The sequence below is a fragment of the Clytia hemisphaerica genome, unplaced genomic scaffold, assembly GCF_902728285.1.
Source record: "Clytia hemisphaerica strain Z4C2 unplaced genomic scaffold, Clytia hemisphaerica genome assembly, whole genome shotgun sequence".
Taxonomy (NCBI): Eukaryota; Metazoa; Cnidaria; class Hydrozoa; order Leptothecata; family Clytiidae; genus Clytia; species Clytia hemisphaerica.
The window spans coordinates 49,945-69,531 of record NW_027103556.1 but is presented as its reverse complement, the minus strand read 5'-3'; the positions used below and the strand labels follow the sequence as shown (position 1 = coordinate 69,531).

The 19,587-nt window shown below is 36.0% G+C and overlaps 3 protein-coding genes across 3 annotated transcripts; all 3 read left to right on the top strand.

The window, feature by feature from the left end:
- Positions 1-7,302: 7,302 nt before the first annotated feature.
- Positions 7,303-10,002, top strand: LOC136800496 (angio-associated migratory cell protein-like). The gene is made up of 2 exons (XM_067057153.1): positions 7,303-7,465; positions 8,409-10,002. The coding sequence occupies exons 1-2, from the start codon at positions 7,336-7,338 to the stop codon at positions 9,500-9,502; spliced, it is 1,224 nt and encodes a 407-aa protein (XP_066913254.1). The 5' UTR covers positions 7,303-7,335; the 3' UTR covers positions 9,503-10,002.
- Positions 10,003-10,245: 243 nt separating this feature from the next.
- LOC136800531 (lysosomal proton-coupled steroid conjugate and bile acid symporter SLC46A3-like) lies at positions 10,246-17,266 on the top strand. The gene is made up of 7 exons (XM_067057194.1): positions 10,246-10,385; positions 11,028-11,133; positions 11,469-11,517; positions 12,389-12,531; positions 12,899-13,039; positions 15,421-15,657; positions 16,055-17,266. The coding sequence occupies exons 1-7, from the start codon at positions 10,315-10,317 to the stop codon at positions 17,264-17,266; spliced, it is 1,959 nt and encodes a 652-aa protein (XP_066913295.1). The 5' UTR covers positions 10,246-10,314.
- A 59-nt stretch (positions 17,267-17,325) lies between these two features.
- On the top strand, positions 17,326-19,217 carry LOC136800495 (lysosomal proton-coupled steroid conjugate and bile acid symporter SLC46A3-like). Its single transcript, XM_067057152.1, has 2 exons — positions 17,326-17,460; positions 17,855-19,217. The coding sequence occupies exon 2, from the start codon at positions 17,963-17,965 to the stop codon at positions 19,145-19,147; it is 1,185 nt and encodes a 394-aa protein (XP_066913253.1). The 5' UTR covers positions 17,326-17,460; positions 17,855-17,962; the 3' UTR covers positions 19,148-19,217.
- The last annotated feature ends 370 nt before the right edge of the window (positions 19,218-19,587 follow it).

Below are 19,587 nucleotides of genomic sequence, written 5' to 3'. Positions count from 1 at the left end.
ATGCCATTTTACTCATTTTTCGCTTTAGTGCGAATCAAAGATCCCCCCTGGGGAATGCTGGATTTTTGACCTAGGAGGTTAAAAATTGCGCAAAATGTCTTACAATAGATTAAATTTTCACAAAAATATATTACACTTTGAATTTTTTGACATCATGCTAAAAATGGTAGTTGACGATCTACCCTACCCCTGGAAAAGTTCGTCAATACCCCTGTATGGTTTAAAAATGGAATAGCCCATTCCATTCCAGAATTTGTCTGTAACAGGAGGGGGCAGGCGACACAGGATTTCCAGAAGCAAAAGTTTTCACCAAAATTCGAAATTTCTGAGGCAAGAGAAGAAAATTTATGAATTTCCAAGGCAATTGAATTAAAAAAGGCAAAAAAGAGTGGAATTTCCGATATGCATTTTGCAAAAGTATACATGGATTTTTATCGGAATTTCCGACCACCACTGGAAAAGAATAATTATTTCCGAGGCTAGAAAAAATTTAAAAATGCACGTCGTCCGACGAGGGGTAACAAAAATTTTCTGGAATAGCCCTTTCATTAGTAGATTGTTCATTTGGCGGCAATCAAAAATATGTTCCATTTCAGGTCGGTCGGTCGGTAGTAAATTTTGTCGGATTTTTAAGATCTAGTAAATCCCGATGAATCAAGTCGGCAATCAACAGAATCTTATGCCGCCATCTTTAATTTGCCAAACTAAATGTGCGCGCATATGTGTTAACCTTAAAGCGGCCCTTATTTTCGGCCCCCAGGGTATTGGCCCTACCGTGTTGCTGAATTTTAGCATGAAAATTTCAATAAGGGTACATGAAAAAACTTGAACGGGTTAAAACAAAAAATAATGATTCAAAGACATGCTCCGTTCGCCCATGCCCGCCGTTATGGGAAAGATCCAAACCTGCGAACAGCGCCCAATAAAACCCGACGATTTTGCAGACTTTCTGAATTTAGTTTTCTTACAAATAAGCAGTCTGTCGGACGACCCGAACGCAACATATTTTTGATTGCCGCCTTTTTTATGATATATTAGATCTTAGGGATCCTTGACAAAAGACTTTCAAATTTTTTATCGACATTGGGCCGATAAGGGAGTAGGGGGGAGTCCAACTACTTACTGATAAAAAAAACAAGTATTGGAATACTTACTGTCAACCAGTGTCAACTGCTCCAACTTGGGACTATCTGACAAAACATGGGACGGCCATACCACCACCATTTCACGGCCATTTCACTGCCATTTCACCGAACCTCCAAAGTCATTTGATTTGAGTTTATGAACCGCGTATTAAAAAATACACGATTTCTCTTTCGCACTGAGTAGGCTTTTAAATCGAAATATGAAAAAAATCCGTAGTGGAACACACGTGAATGTTTGGTACAAAGAAGAACAAATTAGTGGCAAAACGATGGAGCATTTGACGTCGCGCAGCAAGTTAAACACTCGTTATTTGTTAATTTCATCGGGCGATAGGCAGTCAGGCAAAGATTCCCAAAGATTAGACTTACTCAGCTTCACTACTAACCAAAACTACTGATCCAATGACGTAAATAAAGCCTGGGATACACAGGGACGAGGTTGCCGTACCCACGGATCTTCTACTACAGTCATATGATAGTAACTTTAATTTTTGGACCTACCTCCGGGTGCCCCGGTGGAGGTTCTATAAATTAACCCATGTCCGTTCGTCCGTTCGTCTGTTCGTCTGTTCGTTCGTCCGTCTGTTACCAGCTTTTCTCAGGATTGGCTCATTAGTTTTTTCTGATTTTTTGCACAATGATGCAAAATGGCAATGCCCAGAACGTGACGGAGCCCAATTTTTGAGAAAAAATTTATTTGGGCAAATTTGGGCCAAAAACTACCTAAAAATAGGGTTTTTTGGACTTTGTGCAAATTCCTGTCATTACTTTTTTCTGATTTTTTGTACAAAGATGGAGGGCAAGATTCTCTAAAGAATGGCTGAAGTGGTTTTTCCCGGAAAATTCTTTTTCGCCTTAAAAAACGGACTTTCGTATTTCGTAATTATTTTGGGCAAATTTGGGCCAAAAACAGCTGAAAAGGTTTTTTGGGCCTGAATGGTTTAAGTGATTTTCGTATTTGGGGAAATTCCTTTTTACCATTTTACATTATTCAACACACAAGCTTTATTTTTGCATTCTGAATTTTTGTACAATTATTGTCACTTTTTTTCTTATTTTCATCTGATGTTAATCATTAGGTAGGTCCATTCAGCATGTTGCTTGTTATTCTTTATTTAGTGTTCCACCGCCAATGTTACCGATTGTTATTATTATGAGCTGTTCGGGGAGAGCGTGTTGCTCGAGAGTCACGACAAAGAAAATAAGAACCACCTATTTATTAAATTTAACAATGTATAAAATAATATACGCTACGAAATACATACGTCATTAAAAAAGTGGCCAAAAATTAAAATGAGGCCATTGATCATTAAAATCAAATTAATAAAATATAGACTGTAACTTCGTTGGTCTTTCTTTTTGGTTTCTCTTTCATCCTTGGCGTTGTTTTATTCTCTCAAGCACACACACCACTGTCTCATTGCCGCCCTGGTGGAGCTTTTTCCTTCAGTGTAGATGGAAATTTCTATCTAATCGTAGTGTCACGATTGAGATAGAAACTAAATATTCCAGCCAGCTCGAAGTTTACAGTGGGAATGGTTTTGCGGTGCAATTTTTCCACCATACTGAGGGGAAAGTCATTTGGTTTTTTCAAGTGGGTTAAAATTTCAGGTTATTTTTTCCACCGCCACCGGATCTCCAGAGGGCTTCCAGATTCCCGCTCTCGCCAGCTCTCGCCAATGATAATGAATGTGTATCATTACGACGATATTACGACTGGGGAAAATGTGGAAAATACACGTCTTACCTGGATTTGATCGCAATTGTTCTCAACTTCAGTTGAGCTAGAATCTGAGAATGTGTGTCTGTCTGTCTGTCTGTCTGTGTGTCTGTCTGTCTGTCTGTCTGTCTGTCTGTCACCAAAACTTTGGGGCAGGCTGGAGACTTCAAAAATGGTCCGGTTGGGCTGAAATTTTGCACACTTGATCCTTGGGCAAATCCCTGGGGGTGTTTTTTTCATTTTTTCAAAATTTTAATTTTTTGGGCCTTGGGACGAGTTTTTCACCAAAACGAGTCTAAAACCCAAAATGCTATAATTTTTCTTAAGCCATTAAGTACAAATGTGTTCCCATAAAAAATGAAAACTGAAATGAAAAAGAAATAAAAAAGCGAGAGAAGTTGTGGTTCATCTAATCAAGACCACCGGAGAACTAGAAATAAGCACGGAGTGTCAAGATTAGGATTTTGAAACATCGTTATCTCACACAATGCCCGTATCGCCACAGCCTCACGGCTTGATTGTAAAACCATTGCAAAATCTTAAATTTTCTGATTTTCCACCCCGTGCAAATGCACAGAGTTCCAAAAAACCAGTGTATTTACACTACAGGTGTCCGGTCATTTTGAATGAAAACAAAAAGTTAAAAATGGCGCGCTATCAAGTGAAAGTTATCGTAACATATTACCGTAACTTCTGGTCTGATGTCAACATCCTCCTCTAATTTCAACACCCTTTTTATCAGCTGAAATTGATAGAAAGGTTGAGACTGTTTTTCTTTGCTTAATGGTCAGAGAGGAATTATTCTTTTTCAATCACTGATTCAAGCTTTCATATTATTCCTGTCTCTAAAAAAGGGTGTCGGAATTAGACAAGGGATGTCGATATTAGACCAACTTACGGTATGACAGAATGTATGATTGCTAAACTTTGTGGAGTCATCAAAACAAATTTGTTGTCAAAGAGATTTAACAGTAAGTAAAAATACAGGCCAGATATCAACAAGTCCCATGTTTCGACCAATCGTCTCAAGTTAGAGCAATTGACGGCACTTGGAATACTTGGAAGTAGTTCGACGCTCTGTGGGATTCTCTCATCTTGTCAACACCAGTGCCATGTGCATGACTGTACATGTGTGCGATACTGTTTGTTTCAGCTCTCAGCTCTCCTCAATTTTGTTTAACCTGAAAAAAGAGGTTCATCCGGGACGATGCACAAGTTTTTTTTGAAATCAGCTTTTTTACATTTTGTAAGATTCCTCAAATCTTTGGGTAAGCAATTGAGGCAAATTGTTTCGCTTACACTTTTGCCACTTTTGCCCTTGTTCCCACTTCTGCCAACATCATGTTGAAACATTTTTAAAAAGTGTGAAAAGTGGCTCCTTCAGCTAACTTGTGTCAGGCAATGTGTAAAAATGAGACCACGTTCCTTCAAATACGGGCCCGAAACAGTGGTCCTTCTAGCTAAAATTCCGACGGCAACAGAGCCTTATTCTAGGTCTTTATATTACATTTTCAATTGGTGCAACATAAATTATGCTTTCTGCCATCTTTGAATAAATTTATTCTCTAGTTACATAGCGACGTTGAAAATTAAATTAATTCGCAAAACGTTAAAATCAAATTTATTGCTTCGAAAGCTGCCATTTTGTTTAACCACGTTTTTTCACACAAACTGCGCGAAACAAAACAAATTTTGTTTTTTGCTTGGTGGAGATTGAGAATTTACCACTTTTAACACAAAGGACACAAACGATCATTTGGAATTAGGTGGCAAAAAATGTAAGCACTTTTGCTACTTTTAGACACATTTTGTAGAAACAATTTGGAACCTGGTGGCACTTCGGGCAAAGATGTGAAAAATAACAGCGAAACAATTTGCCCCTTGAACAATTTTGGTCCCTGCATACGAATTGATGCATAGATTTGGCGCTGAAAGGGACTTCTCCTTATCAGGGGGATGAAGCACTTCCTTCCTTGTCTCTCGTTGAAATACCTTATTGGAATTAATTTTCGCGGGAACTAATTTTTGCGGTCGAAAAAAAATATCCGAAAAATTGCATTTCGCGGGTTTTAATTTTCGCGGTTTTGTCCTTTTTTGGACAAATTTCTTTCATTCTCCTAGCGATTTTTCAAATTTTCGATAAAATTGGGAAAAAAATTATATTTCACGGGAATTAATTTTTGCGGTTTTCAACTCTCAAAATTTTTCGCGGGATCAAATTTTCGCGATTTTGACGAAAAACTGCCAAAAACGTTAAAATTAAAACCCGCAAAAATTAGTTCCAATAAGGTAGCTGAAGATAGTATGTATAGATGATAATACACCTTTCCCGTAATTCGCAAAACTAATGCGCACGCATTATTTTGATACTCTCCGCCGTTTGGTCTCTGGAGGTAAACAAACCCGCTTTTGCCTGCCTTTTCTTAGGGAAAGTTGTTTTTTAAAGTTTTTTTTAAGTTCTGATAATCAAAATCCCCTCAAATTTTAGTATGTTCAACCTATTCATGATATTATACCATGCTGAAAATCTTTTGCCAAAAGAAGATTGCTATCAAAAGTTAAAAGCTGAAGACCTACTTTCCCTAACCCCTCGCAGGCAAAAACGTGTTCATTTACCTCCCAAACAATTTTATACACAGCTAATTTCCGGGGCCATTTCTGAGAAGTTTGAATTACAGGAAAGATGTATTATATATTTCCCTCCTTCGTTGCAATGAATACATTCCAAGCTCCTTCAGTCTTTCCCAGTAGCTCAATACTTTGACATCGGTGATTTGCCGTGTAAATGATCATTGAACAGCCTCAATTCTTTGGATCAGGCCCTTTTCCTGCGGGTTCAAAAGCTGGGAACAACTGGGAACAACAGTCCAAATTTTCAGCCAATTTCTTTTTGATTTCGTCCACAAACTCCACTGAAAGCATACATACAATTTCACTTGTTTTCACCTTTTGCACAAATTCGCAAATTTGAACTAACTTCAAAGATTGTTTCAGAATCATTCATAGGAAAGCCTAACTTAACATTTGGTGTATTACTTTTAAATTTTACTTCATTGGTTCATTGGTATGTTCAAAAACCTAAAATGTCAATTTTAAAAATGTCAAAAAAGGCCAAAAACGAGAGTATTAAATAAATTGATTGTAATGAATAGAGACACAAAACGATTTTATGCATCAGGAAATGTATTTCTATTATGTAAAAAGCACTTATTTACAAAGTTAAGCATCCCTGTAAATACAGGGTGAATCAAGATGAGCTGCAACAGTTTAAACAAGGCATTTTTCTAAATATTTCACCTTCTCCACCTTTCTCAATGCTGCTCAACGTACACACAGAAAACTTTTGGAAACTCTTGGAAAGATGTTGAAACTTTTGTGGGGGTTGAAGCATTCTGCATCTTGTTTATGCCCAAGGGGAAAACAGAAGTCAAAAAAAATAGATAGAGATAAAGAAAACATAAAGTTACAAGGAGCAAGATTTTGTTTTGGTAAAAAGTCCATTCTCTCAAATTGATACCCTTGTTTTTAGCCTTTTTTTAAATTGACATTTTAGGTTCTTGAACATAACTTTTGAACCAATGAAGTAAAATCAAAAAGTAATACACCGAAACAATCTTTGAAAAATCTTTCTTCTACTGCCTGCAATATCAAGTCAAAGAGGGTAACCTTTTTGTGGCACACCCGGTATTAAGAATATTCTAATTTACAATGGTTTCGATTGATACCACCATGGGAATGCCAAACCTTTCAAAATCATCACCTAGCAGTCCAAAGAGGTTGGTACTACTTTGAATTCTGCTCTTGTTGAAAAAATTGCCTAATTATATACAAATGCAAAATTCATAAAAGCGCTATACAAAGAAAGGAGTTGATAAAAAAACGTAAATGCTAATAAAATTATTCTTTAGGGTACATATTCAAGTAATGCTATTTCTGGAAAGTTGTAATTGTTTAGTTTCCAGTTGATTGTTAAGTGACTGTCTCATGGTAGCTATAAATAAAGCTTCTAGAAACTTCTTTTCCTTATCAAATATGGTAGCTTTTAAGATACATCTCCAATTAAATTGTTTGGTGGGGTTTTCTTTTAAACACTTAGCGAGTTATGATTAACGTTTTCCTGTTCAGCCCATCTAGTTTCAATATTTCGTTCTGTTTCACAGACATAATTTTCACCACACAGCATACTCCTTTGTAAATTTGACATGCCATGTCTGGCTTCTTATCCTTCAAAAAAATTATTTTTTGACTTTCTTTGTTTTCCAAATACTGAAACTTGATAACAATCGTTGGTGAGTTGGTTGAATCTTCAAGGGAACTTTTTTTAATGTATTTTCGTGTTTTAACAAAACGGATTGAAATTTTGACAGTTTATTTTTGTTTGGTATCCAATGTCATTTTAAAATAAACTAATAAGCATGTGCTATTTCTTCTAGAAGGAATTTTTCATTACACAAAAAAATTACAACAAATATGTCGCCAAGAGACAGTGATAATGAATCAGTCGAAGAAATGTTTTCATACAATGATGATGATGAGGATCTCGAATATGATGAGGGAGACATGGAGAATGCAATTATTTTGGATGAAAATGATGCACCAGGTAAATAATGAATGCTTCTTTTAATAAAGAGACGTTTGCAAGCAGATGGTTTAGACAGCCAATCATGGCTCCCCCCACTTATTTAGGGGGGTGTAAATCTAAAATCGGCCTAAAAGTGGGTGGGAGCTGTCTCATTTTTTAAACTCAGGGGGGGGCCTAAAAAAGTGGGGGGACCTGAAGGGCTGCACTGAAGTTCTGGGGGCTAATTACAATAATTAAGGAATTGTAAAAATATTTTTTTGTTTTATTGAAATCGAAATAATTTGGTGCCGAATATTTTTTCTTTGAACCTGAACCTTGAAAGTACTCTTTGCAGGGACCTGAACCTTTAGATTTCAACTGGGACCTTACTGAAAAGTGGGGGGACCTAAAACTTAGGGGTGGGGACCTAAATTTGTTGGGGGGATTTAGAACCCCATTCGGAGCCATGCCAATTTTCTGCCCTACCTATTCAAATTGTTAGGAGTGGGTAAAAAGCTGGCAGTTTTCAAATCTTTGCTTGGAAAAGATTGAAAGAAGATTTTGCATTGACGTCAAAAGAGGGCAATGCGTTGACTTTAGACAGCCAATCTTCTGCCCAATTTAATTCATAATTAGATTAGGCATGGCGGAAAGTGGGCCATCTAAACTAGAGCTTTAGTTTAACTTTAATATATGATTGACCCTAATGTCAATGTCAGGTCTGGTCAAGTTCATTATTTATTGAATTTTTCTCAGATTTGGGTGGATCCATCATTCGTTCTGTAGAATTTAGTACCTTAAGTGGATTAATTTTTGTGAGGGTTATAAATTTGGAAATGTTGCCAAATAGGAAAATGAAAGAATTTAGGACTGACTTGCGAAAATAACTTCCTCGAAAATTATATTAATTTTGAAAAAAATTGTTTTGTTATCCTTGCTAAAACTCATTTAACATTTATATGACCTGGTTGTTTTTGTGTAGAACTGCATGATGCGATGGATGATCTAGATGTGGAAGAAGATCCTGAAAATGCTGAAGAAATTGAAAATGGTTTCATTCCCGATGATTCAAAAATGATTTTTCAAAAACATGACGGCTCTATATTTTGTATAGCTGTGTCCCCGCAAAACAATGATTTGATGGTTTCAGGTGGCGAGGATGATAAAGGAGTTCTACTTAAGATGAGTACTGATGAGGAATTATTTGAGCTAAAGAATCATAAGGATTCAGTTGTATGTTGTGGATTCAACTCAGATGGAAAGTATGTCATGACTGCTGATATGAGTGGTACTATAATTGTTCGAAACGTAGAAGATGGAAAAATGGTTTGGGATTTTGATTGTGGTGATTTGGAATGGTGTAAATGGCATTCGAAAGCAAATGTGATTTTTGGCGGTACAGCTGATGGAGATATTTACATGTGGAAGATACCGAGTGGTGATTGCAAGATATTCCAAACTCACGGTAGTAAATCTACTTGTAGCATTCTTTCTGCAAGTGGCAAAGAACTGTTTGCTGGTTATGAGGATGGAAGTGTAAAAATGTGGGATTTGAAAGCTGGTACAGCCGTTTTTCAAGATGGGGGAGATCAAGAGGATCCGGTGATTTGTGTCACAGGACAGTCAAACGGTAAAGTTTTTGCTTGTGGTACAAACTCTGGTCTTATAAGATTATATAATGAAACAGGCAAATCATTAACCATTTTAAATGATATTTCCAACAGTAACGAAGACGAAGAAAAATCTATTGAAGGACTTGTTTTCCAAGATGAACATTATTTAGCTTCATGTTCTTTGAATGGAAAAGTATGCATCTGGGATACACAAACACAGCGTATCCGTCACGAGTTTAAAGACACTTCAGGTGTGTCTCATATAGTATGGTTGAATAAGTCTAATAATATTTTAGCAGTTGGTCTGGATGGTGTTTTAAAATTATGGAGTTTGAGTTCTGGTTCTATTGAGAAAGAACTTCAAGGACACCGTGGTCATGTTTTGGATGTACAAGTTTTTGACAATGAAAAATTTGTATTGACCGCAGGTGACGATGAAACCTGTCGTGTTTTTGAATTATAGCAATTATTTCTATAGAATGATGAAATTTTGTGATGAATTTTTAAAAGAGACTTATTTTATAACAATCCCCATTTGTCACAAGTGGACAAAAACATTGCTTTACAAAGTGTGTGAAATTTGAGTGAAATTTAGATTTAATTTTATGTCCAGGGATCATCAAAACATGTTTAAGCCTTTCAGTCCTTTAGCCATTTGGGCGGTACCCTGGGGAATTCACCTTTGAAGGCAAAGAACTCCATAACGATGAAGTTTATAGAGCTCTCACAGTAACTACCGTTCAAAAAAGCATGAAGTTCTGATAAAAATGGGCTGGTTTGAACAGGTTCATCTCTTTTAAAAAAAGTGAAAAGATCAGGCACTAAAGGATTTCACTGGTTATACCCATTTTGTCATTTAAAAATATTGATCATATACCTTTATTTAGAATACTTTATTTTACCTCGCTATTTTACTTTTTGAAGTAAATATTTAGATGAATATACTTCAAGGAATTTACAGTATTACGATGAAAAGTTCTCTAACTAGCCTGCATCCTTAAAGTAAAAGCAAATTAATAATTTATTGCTTTTTATCTTTTGTAAATATATTTTTATATTAAGTTTTGGATGTTGATATATTCAAAAATGTTCTTATCAAAGCATTTTGACTTAAGAGAAAGAAAGCAGACAAATAAAAATGTTCTTAGAATGTTTGTTCTTATAAAAAAAACGTAATTTGACAAAGAAAGACCTTATATTTTTTTTAGATTACAAAATAAAACAGGATTTCTAAAAGAAAATAAAAAATATTGAAATAAAAATAACAACAACAAAATGCCACACGATCGAAAACCAGGACCTAGAAGAAAAAAGTTGGTAATTTCTTTTGATGATAAAAACAGAAGGTACAAAATTTATACTTTTTCCTTGTATGTTATATAAATTTGAACCCATTTTTTCAAGTTTGAATTTTAAAAACAATCAAGTGATATGTTTCAGTGTTATTACCATTCTCAAGTTTATTTTTTATAAGAGCTTGGAAATGGTTGTTACACCGATATCGCTTGATTGTTTTTGAATTTTAAGCTTATACCTTTTCGATTAAATTTGTATTTTTCGATGTTTGTGGGCATGCTTTTTTTATAAGAACACGAAAACGCTGAAAATTGGTCCAAACCTAAGAAAAAATTAAAGACAAGCTGAGCCCCAGATTTCATAAATTGCTAAGACAGTACTGATGTTAACAGATTTTTAAGCAAAGAAACTGAGCGTATTAAGAATAGCGCCAGAAACATCATGAGCCAGAAAATTCAAAAAAAAAAAAACAACAGTCCTGTCTGAGACAAAACGTACTGGTTCTTATGAATGAAAGCGATGAATTTGAAGAAGAATTTGAGAAGAACATCAGTTGTTTTAGAAGTTGATAGGAACAATCAAGAGACTTTTCAATGAAACTTTTATACTACGGCTAACCTTGACTAATTAGTCAGTGAATGTATTTAACTGCCACCTTTGTTCAGACCATAATAATTTGATTTTTTTTTCAGTGAATATTTGACTGGGTTTCAAAAGCGAAAACAGCAACGAAGATTAAAAGCACAAAATGATATTGAGAAAAAGTTGAAGCAAAAAGTCCGAGATGAAAGGAATAAGGTAAATTTTATATCTGTAGAATTTAATTAGTAAATACTACATTATTCACACATAACAATGGTCTTTTTCTATCTCATCATGGATAGGATAATCTTACCTTTTTGGGGGAAATTAGTTAAATAGAAAATCTTCATAATGACCTTCCTAGGATCCAAACCCGTCAATTTGACATGTTTATACATCAAACAAAAAGTTGGCCTATATCTCTATTGCTCAATAAATTTTCCACTTGAAACATTTTACCATCAAGATATGTTTCATATTTTTACATTTTAATTGCCATTGAAATAGGTTTTTTGTAACTTTGCTTTATTAAAACATCCATCTTTTTCTAGAAACGTAAAGCCATGAAAGAAAAAGCAGAAGAAATCTTATCGGGTGTTTGTAAGTTTTAGAAGATTTTTCAATTTCAACCATTCAGGTTTCATTGTTGATGTTGCTGTTGTCTCCTTTCTGGATTATTTCCTTAATATTAAGGCGTTATCTTAACGTTTGATTTGATGGAAATGCAGTGGACATATAGCTTTAATAATCACCATATATATAAAGGTTGTTTATTCGATACTACGCCAGTACCAACGCTGCAAATGTGTATCTGATACTCCAATAAGCATCCCCTAGTTTAACTGAACTTGAAAAATTATTTGAACTGTATTGCTCCAGTTTTTGCTATTCAAGCTCTGGTTTAGGCGCCCTCGGCGGTCCACTTTTCAGCCTGCTTATTTTAATTATGAGTCAAAGTACAGTCAATGCATTTTCCTCTTTTAAAGTCAATGTAATGACTTCTACCAATACTTTTCAGGCGAAAATTTCAACTGTCAAGTTTCTGAAAACTTTTTACCTACTCTAACAGAAAGTTTGACCTCTAAACTAGAGCTAAGGAGTAGTTGGAATGCTCTATCACTATCGTCAACATGAAAAAATGGTTCAGAGTTTTCTATATATTCCTCGTCTAAAGACTCGGAAAATATGAAGAAAAATTTGAACTCGGAAAATATATCCCATAATATGGGTACTTCTGGTACCATGCGATAACTATTAGACGGCCAATTACGATATTTTTAATGGGTAAAGAAATCTAATCCTAAAACAAAATATTGAAAATAATCACACCAAAACATTGTAAAAGGGCTAGTTTAGTTGACTGAAAAGTATTTTCTACTCAAATCAAGTGTACGCAGAGAAATTCGACATCATCTTAACGCAATTCGACGACATGACTCTTCTTATTGTTATTCAACTTCCATTTCTTCAGATGGTGCTGATGAATTGACCAAGGACCAAGAGGATACAGTCAGTCAATCAGCTACAGAAAAAGTCGAATTTGAAAACCACGAAGTCTTTGTCAACACTGATCTCAATTTTGCTGATAGTGGATTTTTCATTGAAAACACACAGGTTTAGTTTGCAACTTACTTTTACTTTAGTACATTGAGACATGACCTTTGGTAAAGGTGAAAATCTGTTAGGACAATCATATCAAAGACAAATCTCTGTATCAATGGTATATTTGGCAACAGCCCTTCGTTTTAAGAAACTCTTAAAGGTTGAAAAATAAGATACTGAGATGAGTAACCAACGATTTAAAGTTGGACAATATTTTTCGATAATTTGATTGATTATCATTTTCAAGTCTAAAAACGATCAAAAATCAAAGCACGCTAAAATATCTAAAAGATTAAAAATCTACAACCATACAGTAAGTAAAAAGCATGAAGATTAAGAATGAAAGAAGATGATGAATGTTTTTTATTATTCATTTAAGGAGCGAGAAGAAGAGAACTCTGAGCAACAACAAGGAGAAGATCAACAAGAAGTTGAAACTGCCCAACCAAAGAAGAAGGACAATAAGAGAAAAATAGTAAATGAAAGAATTGGAAAGCAGAAAAAGAAGAAAACACGAAAGGTGTGAGAAAGCACAGAAATGAAAATGAGAATCATATTTGATGATCTGGTTTGGTTGTCATCCTGTTTTCAGATCTAGATCTTCAGAAAATCAATTCCTTGAATGATTATGATTGGGTACATGCATCCAGATCCGAAAAAATCTCTTGAATTATAGTGTTCCATTGTGTATGGTTCAGCCACTGGCCCTCTAACATACCCTTGAAACGCTAATGGTACCACTACTCGATGTGGATGAAAAGATTGTTTTTGAATAGAGAATTTTATCGAATAGACCTTATCGGAGAGATTTTTCTAAAAAAGCGATGCATTGTGGGATTGTTTCGGGGGTATTACAATAGAATTCCCTCGAAGAATTCCTAAGAGATTTCTATTATAATACCCCCTAAACAATCCCACAATGCATCGCTTTTTTAGAAAAATCAAAAACTCCGATAAGATATATTATAGATTAAACCTATATATCCAGTAGTGCTACTATTAGGGTACCTTTTTTCTCAAAACTCCTATCACAGATACGGATATAGCATTGTCAAGGGTTTGTAAAGGTCATTGGGTTCCGCTGATATTGTCAGTATTGAAAATAGAACCAAAACCATAACCAAACCCATGGAAAAGGGATAATTTCCTGTGGCAACAGGAAGAAATATAATGTAGTGGTGCGATGGAATACTCGTTAACAGACATGCATGTATATTACTTTTGGACTTTGGCTTTTGGTACCGTAGCAAAGACACACATCCAGTTTTCTTTGGCGCTCCCTTCATATGTGAATAATTTAAGGGTACATGTACACAATAGCAAAACTGCTTCGCTCATGTATATTCTAAACGATTTGCTAAATGTAACTAAATGACAATGTAGAAATACTTGAAGGTTGCATAGTTTTGGGGAAATCTTGATCATACTCTTGTTTTAAAAAAGAGAAATTTTTAAAAGTATGTCATGGTTTCTGCCTACCATCTTAGTCCCCCCTGAAAATGCAATTTTCCCCTTATTAATTTATCCCCCCTTAGAATTGTAAACTAAAATTGGTGCCCCTTAGACGGAATCGTCACCCAGATAACATAATTCTTTCCAACCTGTAAAACTAGCTATCAAGGAGTTTTTAAACTATTTGAGGCGATCTTTTTGCACTGTTTTGCTATTTATAATTCATTCCATGTTGAAAAACATGAGAAATTTTGGAAAATTAGAAACAAATCCCCTTGAGGGTTTGGAAAGGTCAAAGTACCCTTTATGAAACTCCCTCCTTATTTTGAAAATCCCCCTTAATTTTTAAAGGCATTTTTTACCCCCCCCCCCCCCCCCTTATTTTAAGGGGGGAGCAGAAACCATGATTGTCTGGAATCGTTTTCTGCAATCTTTTGAATGCTAAAAATAATATGTATCCACGTATTTTAAAAGTTTTCGATGCAATTTTTTTCTTTAAAACGAATAGATAGCGTTGCTATGACAATATTTGTAGTATTTATTTTTCAAGCAATTACTGATGTAAAACCATTTGGTGTAGCTCTATTCATGATATACACCATTGCAATGTCTTCTAACATTACATCACGGACCCAATAACTGATTGGTTGAAAGTGACGTAAAATCAGCCAATACGTCACTTTCAACCAATCAGCTGTTGGGTCCGTGAAAGACATTGCAATGGTGCATATCATGAATTTACAATATTGATCAGCTTTTGAGGTTGAATAGAACAACATAGGTATCTTCCATATCTTTATTGTTAACTAACTTCTAGTTTTGATCATTATATTCTTTCTCTTCTGTACTTCATACGGAGCCATTTTTTTATAGTTGGAAAGATAGAAAAAGTTTTGCAGTGGTGGTAAGGGATAATGGTATATTTATTTAGCTTCATTATTTTCTACATTCTCAAATAATGTTTCTATGATAAAGATTTTTCATCATAATACCTGCTGAACCTTTTTCTGAAGGATGTGAAATATGTTAATTAATTCAAATTACCCTGATTTTTCGTACTTTATTACTGTCCATAGTTTCTACCTACCTACCTACCTACTTACCTACCTACCTACCTACCTACCTACCTCTCTACCTACCTATCTACCTACCTACCTACCTACCTACCTACCTACCTACTTACTTATTTACCTACCTGGTGGCGGGGGGGGAGGGGGTTCTCCAATTTTCATTCAATTTCGTAAGAAAGGGGCGTGGCATTCTTTCCTAAACAGTTTGTTGGCAAGTCTGGTATGACTATCAGTGTTGACAGACAATGCAACTAAGCCATGACTTTTTTGGTTTCGGAGTGTTTCGGAACGGCGCTTTAGTTTTTTGAAAAAATTGAAATTTTGGGTCAAATCGGGCTTCCTTCCTTACTTTACTTATCTATCTCTTTATCTTTTTCAGATGAATGAAAAAAACGTAAAAATAAAAATAAAAAAAGATACTAACGAGAAAAAAATTACAGTCATGAAATACCGTTTATCAAGCGAACCGCTGATTTTCTTCTACACCGTAATCTACACTATTAATTATACAGTACTTCCACAACTTGTTGTCCGAAAAACATGTCATGCGCATGCGTACAATGAAACACTTTGCAGCAATGAAGATTTCCTGTCCAAGAACGAAAACATTAAAAAAGTAAGTCTACAAAATGTTACATTTTCATTTCGTTTCGTCATTATTGACTACTTGGAAGAATCTGTATTTTTCTGCTTTTTGAGTATTACGTCCTATTTGTCCTTTAAGCAATTTTTCTGTCAAAATTTCACCCAAATCTATTGGATTTAAACCTTAATTGTAATTGCAACATTTAGAACATCCAAAATTGTAATGCAAGAAAAATCCAGAGAGGTCTTATTCCGTTTCAGTATTCTGAATTACAGTTGACTCATGCGAACTCGAACGGGGAATCTCATTGTTTGAACTATAGAGATATTTGAATTATAAAGAGTATTTTAAAAGAGGGTTTCTCCTGACGGAAGTTCGAATTATAATATAAAGATTCGAATAATAGATTTTTTGTTATTATTTTTAGGAATCGACAACTTGGTGGTTCTTCTTACTTCTCGGATCTCTACTACCTTCCGTCTTTACAGTCCTTATATGGGGACCCATCACCGACGTTATTGGGCGCCGTCACGCCATGACCATTGTGCCTTTTATCAACGGAATCAGGTCTTTGATTTATCTCATCAACTCGTATTATATGGATGCACATGTCGGGTATTTGTTATTTGGTTCGTTTTTATCGTGTTTTTACGGTGAATTCCAAGGCGTAGTTGCGCTTTGTTACGCCTATTTAGCGGATGTTACGACGGATCACCTGGACCAGCGTACCATGCGTATGGCGCTCATCGAGGCTAGTTTGTTTTTCGCTGGAATCCCGGCTGGTTTGCTTTCGGGTTATTTACTGGAGAGTCTCGGATTTGTATCGGTTTTCGGATTAAATATCGGGATCAATGTTTGCATTTTGTTGTATGTGATTTTTTACTTGCCAAAGGATTCATCTTTTAAGTACGAGAAATTACCTGACAAAAACAATCTTTCTAAATCGGAGCACTCAGCGGTCGCTGGACTCTCCTCAAGCGGAGAGGAAGATAATATAGATAATTTGACTACTGGAAGCTCATCTTACGATAAAATCCAAAAGACGTCGGGCGAAGACATTACATGCAACCAGCTATTTAATCCTTTCTCGCACTTCGCCCACGTCTTTAAAGTTGTCACATCGCCATCATGCCGGAAAATCGTCATCCCAGTCATATTTTCCTTCGGTTTTTCCGTTTGTGCTATATATGGTGAACTGGTGGTACAAACACTCTACTTGACTAACCAGCCGTTCGCTTTCAGCCCGCAGACCATAGGCTACTATTCGGCAGTACAGAGCGCTATTCGTGGCTGTGGAGTCATCATAATGACCCAACTATCCTACCATATTTTCAATTTATCTGACTTCTCCCTTATCGTAATAGGCATCATAAGTCAAATGGCATGTTACATCTCAATCGGCTTATCCCGCACAATCTTACCTGTATTCCTGGTCAATATTGCGGGTCTTGGTATTCCCGTCGGCACGACAACCTTACGTTCTTTAGCAACCAAAAATGTTTCTTCGGAAAATTATGGCGCTGTTTTGGCGTCTTTGGAAGCAATGGATGTTCTAGCTGGCGTGTTAACCAATGCATCGACATTATGGACTTATAATGTAACACTTCATGTTACTCAGGGGATCGCGTATTTTGTCTAACGAGAAAAAAATTACAGTCATGAAAATACCGTTTATCAAGCGAACCGCTAATCTTCTTCTACACCGTAATCTACACTATTAATTATACAGTACTTCCACAACTTGTTGTCCGAAAAACATGTCATGCGCATGCGTACAATGAAACACTTTGCAGCAATGAAGATTTCCTGTCCAAGAACGAAAACATTAAAAAAGTAAGTCTACAAAATGTTACATTTTCATTTCGTCATTATTGACTACTTGGAAGAATCTGTATTTTTCTGCTTTTTGAGTATCACGTCCTATTTTGTCCTTTAAGCAATTTTTCTGTCAAAATTTCACCCAAATCTATTGGATTTAAACCTTAATTGTAATTGCAACATTTAGAACATCCAAAATTTTAATGCAAGAAAAATCCAGAGAGGTCTTATTCCGTTTCAGTATTCTGAATTACAGTTGACTCTTGCTCATTCAAACTCGAACGGGGAATCTCATTGTTTGAACTATAGAGATATTTGAATTATAAAGAGTATTTTAAGAGGGTTTCTCCTGACGGAAGTTCGAATTATATAAAGATTCGAATAATAGATTTTTTGTTATTATTTTTAGGAATCGACAACTTGGTGGTTCTTCTTACTTCTCGGATCTCTACTACCTTCCGTCTTTACAGTCCTTATATGGGGACCCATCACCGACGTTATTGGGCGCCGTCACGCCATGACCATTGTGCCTTTCATCAACGGAATCAGGTCTTTAATTTATCTCATCAACTCATATTATATTGATGCACATGTCGGGTATTTGTTATTTGGTTCGTTTTTATCATGTTTTTACGGTGAATTCCAAGGCGTAGTTGCGCTTTGTTACGCCTATTTAGCCGATGTTACGACGGATCACCTGGACCAGCGTACCATGCGTATGGCGCTCATCGAGGCTAGTTTATTTTTCGCTGGAATCCCGGCTGGTTTACTTTCGGGTTATTTACTGGAGAGTCTCGGATTTGTATCGGTTTTTGGATTAAATATCGGGATCAATGTTTGTATTTTGTTATACGTGATCTTTTACTTGCCGAAGGATTCATCTTTTAAGTACGAGAAATTACCTGACAAAAACAATCATTCTAAATCGGAGCACTCAGCGGTCGCTGGTCTCTCCTCAAGCAGAGAGGAAGAAAATATAGATAATTTGACTACTGGAAGCTCATCTTACGATAAAATCCAAAAGACGTCGCGCGAAGACATTACATGCAACCAGCTATTTAATCCTTTCTCGCACTTCGCCCACGTCTTTAAAGTTGTCACATCGCCATCATGCCGGAAAATCGTCATCCCAGTCATATTTTCCTTCGGTTTTTCCGTTTGTGCTATATATGGTGAACTGGTAGTACAAACACTCTACTTGACTAACCAGCCGTTCGCTTTCAGCCCGCAGACCATAGGCTACTATTCGGCAGTACAGAGTGCTATTCGTGGCTGTGGAGTCATTATAATGACCCAACTATCCTACCATATTTTCGATCTATCTGACTTCTCCCTCATCGTAATAGGCATAATAAGTCAAATGGCATGTTACATCTCAATCGGTTTATCCCGCACAATTTTACCTGTATTCCTGGTCAATATTGCGGGTCTTGGCATTCCCGTCGGCACGACAACCTTACGTTCTTTAGCAACCAAAAATGTTTCTTCGGAAAATTATGGAGCTGTTTTGGCCTCGTTGGAAGCAATGGATGTTCTAGCTGGGGTGTTAACAAATGCATCGACATTGTGGACTTATAATGTAACACTTCATGTTTACTCAGGGATCGCGTATTTTGCTTTAGGTGGATTTTCCTTCTTGTCACTGGTCTTCTTGGTTATTGCATATTGTTTGAGACGAGATATTCATGATAATTCTCTATGATGAATTTGCAACTTTGGTGAAAAATTTGGTAAGATTTTTTTCTTAAAATTTAAAGATGGAAGATAGTATTGGTAAGAATTTGTCCCGGGGGGGGGGGGGCGGTATGTGCCGCCCTTAAGGTTACCTTTTTTGGACTTCCAAAGTCCCGCTAAGGGTCGGAAAATCAGAAAATCTAATTTCAGTCCCACTAAGGGTCGGAAAAATAGGAAAATTTCAACTTTTCCCCCTGAAAGATCGAAATTTGGTCAAAATTGGTCAAACTTGTCCCGCTAAGGGTCGTAAAATTCACAAAATTTTCCTTTGTTTTCTCTTTTTTAGTCCCGGTAAGGGTCCAAAGTTCGAAAGTCGGGCGGCACCCCCCCCGTCAGCTCGCAACCCTAGTACCCCCCCCCCCCCGGGAATTTGTTAGTTTCTTTAGATTTAATATGTTTTTAAAACTG